This window comes from Myotis brandtii, unplaced genomic scaffold (assembly GCF_000412655.1).
Source record: "Myotis brandtii unplaced genomic scaffold, ASM41265v1 scaffold177, whole genome shotgun sequence".
Classification (NCBI taxonomy): domain Eukaryota; kingdom Metazoa; phylum Chordata; class Mammalia; order Chiroptera; family Vespertilionidae; genus Myotis; species Myotis brandtii.
Genome location: NW_005356555.1, coordinates 416,134 through 425,770, shown reverse-complemented (window position 1 = coordinate 425,770; position 9,637 = coordinate 416,134). Strand labels below are relative to the sequence as shown.

The following is a 9,637-nucleotide window of genomic DNA, read 5'->3' as shown; positions in this document are numbered from 1 at the left end:
CAGTATAAATTAAGTTCAACTGGAAACCATCTCAATTCAGTGCTTTGGCTTATATTTTCCATGTTAATGCTTTCGTGGTGATGAGATTGTTCATGTAAAAAAAAATTTTAAGAGAATGTAGTTCATTACCAAAGGAACATAATAGATAGTTCCCAGTGGATAGAGAGGTGATGGACCAGAAACAGGAAGAAAGCAATTAAATAGGACTGCAGATTTTCCACTGCTTCAGCTTTCATATCCGGCTGAAGATGAGAATTATATTTAGGGCATTTTGCAAGTTTCATGTATGTGTCGTCATAATTCAAACAAGGGTACAAAATAACTCTTCCCCTCTCCCATCAGCCTTCCTCTTGTTTCCAGAAAAAATAAACACAGATTCTAATGCAATATATAGTTCCTGAAAACCGACTTACAGTTATATTCTCATGCTTTTAGGAGAGATGGAGGACCATTGGATTAGCTCTAAATGCTGCAGGGGTGGGAAAGGTAGAACTACTCAACTAGGCATGATTATAGGCTCTGGCTTCTCCTCAGGTGTCACTGTGAGTTCCCTAGCACAAATATATTGTTACTGTACAAGTGCTGATCAAATTTAAGGAGGTGAGTGAGTGGAGGGAGAAAACAAAATACCTTATGTATATTGGACAATGATAAGAGAACAAAGATGGAAAGAGCATTTTATTGAAAATACAAGGAAATAAAGCTATAAATCCACAGAATTGTTTATTATAATAGTTTCTGAACCCATCAATATTATGCAGTTTTAATTAAACATACAAAATTTGAATCATGAAGCACTTGAACAAAAACAAATATTTTCACCATCCAACAAAGGTCTGCAAATACCTCACTGCAGCTCACCACAGCACACACATGCTGTGTATGCCACAGTGCTGAGATTCTGAGGATCTCTACCCTGTTTCACACAAACATTCTTTAAGCAACAGTGACATATGGTGACATCCAGGGGGAAATTAAGACTGGATGAAGAATGAAAACACAGTATCTATATGTCACAGAGTCACCCTGATGTAGGTTAGGAAAGGAACACTATATCTTACCAGAAATGCTTAAAACTGCTTAGGTTCTCAGGCTAAGGTTGAGCAATCAGTTTCTAAAAAATGTAACTAAGAGAAAAAAAACACTCCATAATTATGAGATATGAATAAAAAATATCCTCTTGCAACTTTGGGAAAAAATACTAAACATATCCAAGACTAATGTTACATTTTGCATATATCGGTGTATGCATGTGTCTATGTGTGTGCATGCAAATAAAATGAACCAATGCCATTAACTTTGTTCTGAATAACATCCATGTTTATTTTTTGGAAAATGTACTGCACATTCTTGGAAATCAAATGCCAACTAACGTCTCACAATTATAAGTGAACCAACTTCATTTTCTCCATTTAAATTCCCCATACATGAATATGAACACATATAAAATGATCTGTTCCAACCACGCAGGAAAGGTGGCATTAAACCCCTTTTGTGTGTCAGGTGGTGGTCTCAGAGTTCATTGCATTGGTGTGACGTCATTTCAAAAGCTACCTAAACACTGGTGTGTAAGGATGAAATAAGAAAGAAATCTGAGAACTTTTTAAGGGCATTGAGAACAGAGTTTGCACCAGTTACTACACCCTTATGTTTGGAAAGAAGCTTACAATATTCACTATTAATCCTGATAGTAACTCACTTTCAGAAATTGAGAGAGGTGATAAGGAAGATTATCTATTGACTTTCGCATGTGAATACAACCAGTGACTAGCCAGGGAGAACTAGTTTGTCAGGAAAATGGTAACAATCTAAAATTTGTTTTGAAAACTCTTCTTTAGAAAAGAGGATGAAAATTTTCATACAAATTATGGCTATTTATTTGTCCCCAAACATTTAAGTTCTGAGAACATACCTCTCCATGTTTCTTGTTCACATCCAAAACTTAAGATAATCCTATCTAACACGGGATCAACACACATGACAATTCTATTGTGAAATATGAAAATGAGCATCAACTCACATTAAAAATAGGAAAAATGACAAAAAGAACTCTAGATATAGTCAGAATCTGTTTTCTGAAGTCCTAGAAGAAAGTTTCATCAGTTATGCCTGGGTCCCTGAGAACTTGAATGTTCTGACTAAAGGCAAGTTTTGGTAAGAATTACATTTTTACACCATTCCTTCTCATTCAGAATAAACCATAAGGTTTAGGCAGCCTTTGGTGTTTTATAATTTTTATAGCTAATATTATTCAAATTCATCTGACGCAAACAATTCTTTCTCTGAGATTCAGTCCAGGTGTGTGTGGCAGGAGAGGGAAGCTACATTTTGTTATAAAGACTCACTTTCATCTTTTTGGAATGGGCAAAGCAAGAAAAACAGCAAACATCACAACTCCATGTTTACGGTACTCTTTACCCATAGTGTTTTTCCAGTTTTGTCTAGGTGCTGTTAATCCATTATTTCATAGTCACACCAAAAATTAGATGGCATCATAATGCCTAGAGAAACACATTAAAAATGTACATTTACCCAAAATGAGTCCGTTGATTTTCGTTTTACAATATGCACGGTAGAAGGCCAAACACAAAAGCTCTTTATAAAAAAAGAGCAAATTGTATTCCAGAAAAGTTAACCAGAAGCATGAGATGAATTCCAGTTAAATGGGTTTATTTCTTTGTGAGCTTTGAGAACTCATCTTAAACAATGATAGAGGCTGAGTGTTTTACATGATAATCATATCTACAGATCATGCAGATGGAGAAGAAAGTAAAGTGTTTTGGTTTAACTCTTAATTTCTACAAGATATTTTGAAGTCAGTTTTAAAGATTGAAATCTCTACCTCTCCCCTCCATCACAGTTTCTGAAGTTATTAAGAATTGTACCCGTACAATAATAGCACAGCAACAAGGGAAGAGAGAGGTAGATGATGTGGCCATCCTTTTATAAGGAAACCCTTACATATTTTAGGGCATGAAACACAAGGCTTTTGTTATCCAAAAGTAATTAGTTGCAGAGTACAAAAACATTTTGGTGAATGCACACAAACATGAGAATCATAAGCAGGCAAAAAAAAACCCCAAGCATGTTAATAGTAAATTCTTACAGAAATGCATGTGTTCTCTGTACCTTACAAAAACTATTCCCACAGATTTTGAATCCATGATTATGCAATAAAAATATTTATGTTTTACATTTAATATAAACACTTACGAGCAAATAAAAAAAGCTTTGATGATACACAAGAAGAAATCTTGGAGAAGACATGGATTTTCAGGATGTCCCAAGGGTGACATGTCCTAAGTACCCTGCTCCTGTCCTATGCAGAGGCCCAAAGCAGGCACTTTCTCAGGTTCATCATTGTTAAGAGAAAACCACAGGAAGGAAGACTCAATCAAGCTGGGACAGGAAGTAAAAAACCAAGAAGGAATTCTGCCAAGCACCAGACACCCTGCCTAAAAATAATTAAGAACATAAATCAAAGACAGCGTTGAGTGTACATCAAGGGCATTTATATTGATGAGTTTATGGTCTAGCTGATAAATATCCAATCAGGACGTCAGTTAAAACAAGTGTGCAAATAAGTAATGGGGCTGGGGAGGGAGAGGAAAGAATATCTAATCTTCAAGGTAATAACTGCAAGGTGGACATTCAATAATTTCATGTCCCCCATTCCACCCTCAAAGCGTACCTCTTACAAGTCAATAAGTAAAAGATCAATTATTCACAAAACTCATTTCAGTGTTAACACTTTTTACCTGTTTACTTAGACACTGAGACGCTTTTTAATAAAACATTTGATTATAGTTAGTCATAATTATTACCCATTTTAAAAATCTTTATAAGTTAGGAAATTTTAGTTCTCATTTAAAGCCCTGGGGCACACTTTTAGAAGTTTTCTCTTTAAGTCAACATTTATCTAAGCCCGTCTGCAAGCGTTCTGTGACCGGGGGAGGAAGAGTATTGAGCAAGTTCTCCTCGACAATCAGGCAGCTCCGTTTTAGGGACTGACACCCTTCCAGTTCAGGAGGAAGTGTTTCCAGGTAATTACCAATGAGCTCCAGATGAGTAAGGTTCGACAGCTCACCCACGTGAGGGGACAAACTCATCAGGCTATTTTTCCCCAAAAGTAAACACTGCAGCTTTTTGCACTGAAACAGCCCATCTGGTAGCATCTCAATCTGGAAACGGAAAGAAAAAAGCCAGTAAGACCAGTTTTGGATGGCCTGTTATAGTACAATTACTTATGTATACCTCTACCCTTTTCCAAAAACATTTCTGGATGTTTACATGTAACACTGATGATAAATTTGAAGTAGATGGAAAATATAAAGGAAAAACAAGGACATCCCAACATGGAGTCAGAATCGAGGCTACCATAAACTTTTAAACCCTTGTTATATGTGGGTGGGCAACCCATTTGGCTCTAAACATTCTAATAAGCAATTCTCAAAGAAAACCTAATCAGTTACATACTGATTGTCCCTAAGGGGGTAAAAAAAACAAGCTAGTAACTCAGGAGAATCATAATTATTCTTGAGTCCTAGATCAGAAATAAATTGCTCTCCAGAGTCCTTGTGAAGAATTTACTGTCTTATGTAATAAGCAACACCCTCAAAAACATCCTGAGAACAGACATGAGGCTATTTCCTTAGGGTTTCACAGTATAGACTGAAAACATTATTCTGTAAAAAAAAAAAGTCAAAGCTAGTAACTCAGGAGAATCATAATTATTCTTGAGTCCTAGATCAGAAATAAATTGCTCTCCAGAGTCCTTGTGAAGAATTTACTGTCTTATGTAATAAGCAACACCCTCAAAAACATCCTGAGAACAGACATGAGGCTATTTCCTTAGGGTTTCACAGTATAGACTGAAAACATTATTCTGTAAAAAAAAAAAAAAAAGTCGACAGAAGCAGAGACAAGAAGACATGATAATATATTTCATTGCCCTCTACATATACACGAATATTTATTTACCCTTCTTCCTGTTTTCTGGCTGGTTCGATTAAATGATGTAACACAGAGAAATAATTTAAAATATGATAAATAGCCTGCAATTAAGTGAACTCCTGGAGCCACTCAACTGAACCGCTCCCCTATCTGGTGGGTAGGTTGCATGTGAATTTCTAAGAGAGCCACTGTGTGTATATGAGATAGGGCTTGTTGGGGAAAGAGGTCCACAGGACAGTTGGGCATGCACAGTGCCCTCAACTCTCACCCTGCCACTGAGGGGTGAGTTTGGGCCAAGCAGAGCTGGGCTGCACACACCTCACTCTACAACACTCCACATAGTTATACAGGTGGGGACAGGGCATCTTTGCTACCATGAAACATGGGCTCTTGGTTCGGGAAGTGGCTGTGTTAGAAACAAGGAGGATAGGAGCACTCCGGAGGGGAGGGGCTGACGCCAACCCAGCTCTCTGCTGGAACTTCTGGGGCCATCCAAAATGATCTCCTCAAAAGGATAAACATGTTCTATACAAACTAAAGAATTGCCATACTATATTCATAAATGCTCATTATTTTGCCACCCCCCCTCCCCTCCATCCCCCGCACATACACTCAGTAGTGAAGAGTCTTGATAATAAACCTAATGATCACTGTCGCTAAAACCAGCATTCAATATAGCTCATTACTGTACCTCAAAATACTAGGTATAAGCAATGAAAAAACATCTACCCTTTTATTACAATCTCTTCTCAAGAATGCAAATGCAACACTATGCATATGTAGATTTCAATATAGAGATATGACAGAGAGATGAGACAGAAGAAATGTCACCCCTTCAGAGACATTGGCAGCTCGGAAGTAGAGTCAGGGAGATAGGGGTAGAGGAAACATTAAGTCCTGTGCAATATGCTCAGGATAGTGCCGGCTGGTGCCTAAGCAATGACTTAGGCAAACCAGTTGTAAATGTGTGCGGAGAGCCTCCTTTTGTGCTTAGGTGTTGGGGATAAAGTGCTGAGCATGACAGATGGGTCTTTAAGAATCTTAGTTTAATGCAGGGTTTCTTAACTGTGCACTGTTGACATCTGGAGAGGATAATTCTTTGTGTGGTGGGTGCCCTAAGCATTGTAGGATGTTTGGCAGCATCCCTGGCTTCCACCTACTAGGTGCTGGTGCCACTCCCCTCCCCAGGTGTGACAACCAAAAATGTCTCCAGGCAAATGTCTCTTGGGGGACAAAGTTGTCCCCATTTGAGAAACAGTGGTCTAATGGGAGAGAAAGATATTAAACAATTACACAATTAATTAGTCTGTAATGGGTGTTATGAAGAAGAGAGCCCTAACCAGAGGTGCATCAGGGTATCCATCTCACTTCTTCGGTCCGCTTTCAGATGCCAGGAAGAACCTTGCTCAATGGAACTGACTGCCTAGTGGGTGGACACCCTGAAGCCATGGCCCTCACTCTCCTTCTGTTGGGCTGTCAGCCCTATCCAGGTTTTCACCAATCTTCTTCCAAATTTCAGACTTTGTGATCTTAGCGACTTCCAGGAGAGGGATTTCACAAGGCAAAGGAAGTGAGCCTCTGAGGCCCGGCTGTCAACATGTCTGTGTTGCTGCCATGACAGTGAGTCAGGGCTGTGGTTAGTGGAACCACTTCCCTAGAACTAAGTGTCCATCTCAGGCTTTTTCTCAACATCAGCACCCCGTGAAAGCACAAGCCCTAACTCATCTACTGGGATTCAATTTTGCTAAAGGAGGCTGGGGAGTATGTTAGAGACTCAAGACCTTCTTTCAACTCAGCAATCTCATCCTGAAAAATCTACTTACACCTTTAAAAAAGAGTTTGCATGAAGCTTACAAGAACACCAAACATTTTTTGACTGGGCCAATGAATTTTATTTAAAAAAATTTGTATAGCATTTATTTATACTGAATTCATTTAGCATGTTCTTTCTTAGACCATATAATATATGAACCAGAAACAAAAGAATTACCTTGGTGGACCACTGATTGCTTTTCAAAAATCAAAAGAAATACTTATAGATTTGATCAGAGAGGTAATAAAGTTCATAAACAGAAAGGTTTTATAGACTAAACTATAATATATAAATACAATAAACTATACAATGAACAAAATGAATAGCTCCAATATCACTCTATATCCTAGAATTCTCTGGCAACCAAATATTTTCAACAAAATGTTCTCATATCCCCAGGACATCTGAAGGGGGGTGATTCTCTTCCTATATCTATGGCTGACATTGATAATGAAATCCTCCGTTTCCCAGAGGCTGGGACCTTACTTCAGAATCCTTCTCAATGTCAGATTTCCTTTTTTTCTGGCCATTGACACATGCTATCTCACTTGGAAGTACCAACCAAATATATAAGTGACCTTCCCCATCATATCACATTAATGTGTGAAATAAGGAGGAATTCACATGGCTAGACATCTTTGAGTTAATACAAGAAATGCTTTAAATACAGAAATGTAGAAGTCAGAAGACCTAGGTGTCAATTGGGCTGGTTTACAAGATTTGAGTGACGCTATGAATCCCCTGTCACCCCCTTCCTTGTGCTTCTCCATCACGTTCCTTATGGATGAGCATCCAATGACACTTTAGCACTGGGATAGAGATGGACGCTGCCTCTCCCTGTCCTGTCTTCCACACACACCACTCTTCATATTAACATCAGTTGGACTGATGCATCTAAGATGCTCTAGAAAGAGCTCTAGAATAGGGGTTGAAACACTTGGGTTCCATCACTGGGTAGCTTCAGACCTCAGTTCAAATTACTATGAGCCTCAGTTCAGTATCAGTAAAAGGAGGGCAGTGGACTAGAGCAGAGGCTGGATAGTAATATTTTAGGTTTTGTGGGCCAAGAGGCAAAACTGAAAATTATGTAGGTGCTTATAGAACAAGAGAGAAAAGATTTCATGCATATTTAAGTGATGAAAGTCAAAATATAATAATAATTGAACCTAATTTTTTTGTAATATAGGCCCACAAATGAGAGCAATGGAATTTACTCATGAACACTGAAATTTGAATTTCATATAATTTTTATGTGAGACAAAATATAATTATTCTTTTGAGTTTTACCCCCAACCGTTTAAAAAATTAAAAACCATTCTTAGCTTAGGCTGTGGGTAGATTTGGCTCCCATATCTTTAAGGTAGGAGTCTTTGTCTCTCCATTTAGATCTGTATTCCTAATTGTAAATCATAACTGATTAAACCTTTTCATGGGGTTTTGTTTTTTGACTGTCCTCTCCCAATTCTTTTTTTTTAAAAAAAGGTTTTATTTATTGATGAGAGAGAAGAGAGAGAGAAAGAGAGAGAGAGAGAGAGAGAGAGAGAGAGAGAGAGAGAGAGGAGAAAGGGAGATAAACACTGATTTGTTGTTTCACTTATTTATGAATTCATTAGTTAATTCTTTTATGTTCCCTGACCTGGGAACATAATACAACCTTGGTGTATTGTGACGACACTCTAACCAACTGAGCCTTCTGGCCAGGGCCCAATCTTCTATGCACCATAATCAGAGCCACCTTTGAAACTACCAGTTCAAGCTAACTAGAACTTTCAAGCTCAATCTCACCACAGCTATTTTCCAATGAATCAAACATGAACTTGACTTGCAGACCTCAAGGCACACTCCATTCTGTCCACTTTGCTAAGTGCTCTCACTTCTTATTACATCTGGGCATGTCTGTTGCAATCCTTTGTGCATGATCTCTATCTTTTTTAGATTTTCCGCCTCCAGCATTCTCAGGATGTGTTCCACGAAACTCATAGTTACTATGAAACAGTGTCTTGCTCAAGTAAGTTTGACAAATATTGCACACCATACCTCCCTCTTAGAGAAGCAAAACGCATACTCATTTATAAAAAGCTCTGAAGTATCCTGCTGCAAAAGTATGATAAAAAAGAAATGTTGACTGCTTTTGTGATAACACCTAGTACTATCCTGTGGAAGAAACTCTGGAGGGCCCTCCCGCTGAATGTCTGTCATTTGGGGAACTGCCCAATAGCTCTGCTATCTAGAGAATTCCCTATCTTATCTTGGTGCTCGAGTGTGAGCATTCATAACTCTACCAGTCAATGCTCAGACTTGGACTTTGAATTGGGGTAGAGTCACCAAGCAGCAGAAATCACTAAGAATCTATTTGATGGAAGGGCAAAGGCTGCAGTGGCAGCAGAATCAAGTTTTCAGGGGCAGCCCTGGTGTCCAGGATTGGTTGGTGGCATGGTATCTCTACCATTTTGCTTATGTATTACTAGAGGCCTGGTGCACAAAAATTTGTGCACTCGGGGGGGAGAGGGGGTCTCTCAGCCGGGCCTGTGCCCTCTTACAGTCTGGGACCCCTCGGGAGATAATGACCTGCTGGCTTAGGCCTGATCCCGGGTGGCAGAGGGCAGGCCCAATCCCTAGGTGCAGCTCCTGGTCGGGCTCAGAAAAGGGCCGATTGGGGAGTTGGGGTGCCGCCCCCTGTCATGCACAGAGCAGGGCGGATCGGGAGGTTGCGATGCCACCCCTAGTCACGCTCAGGGTAGGGCCGATTGGGGGGTTGGGGCACCGCCCCCTGTCACACTCAAGGCAGGGTCGATAGGGAGGTTGCGGCGCCACCCCCTGTCACGCACAGAGCAGGGCCGATCAGGGGGTTGGGGCGCTGCCCCCTGTCAC

At 39.5% G+C, this 9,637-nt stretch overlaps 1 protein-coding gene across 8 annotated transcripts in view; it reads right to left on the bottom strand.

Moving 5' to 3' along the window:
* Positions 1-661: 661 nt before the first annotated feature.
* Positions 662-9,637, bottom strand: part of LRRC8B (leucine rich repeat containing 8 family, member B) — a 75,409-nt gene continuing 66,433 nt past the window's right edge. For all 8 annotated transcript variants that reach the window (XM_005863354.2, XM_014537344.1, XM_005863353.2 and 5 more), the window contains one exon: positions 662-4,181. In XM_005863354.2, coding sequence (XP_005863416.1) covers positions 3,909-4,181 — 273 coding nt within the window. In that variant the 3' untranslated portion in view covers positions 662-3,908. The remainder of the gene's footprint in view (positions 4,182-9,637) is intronic.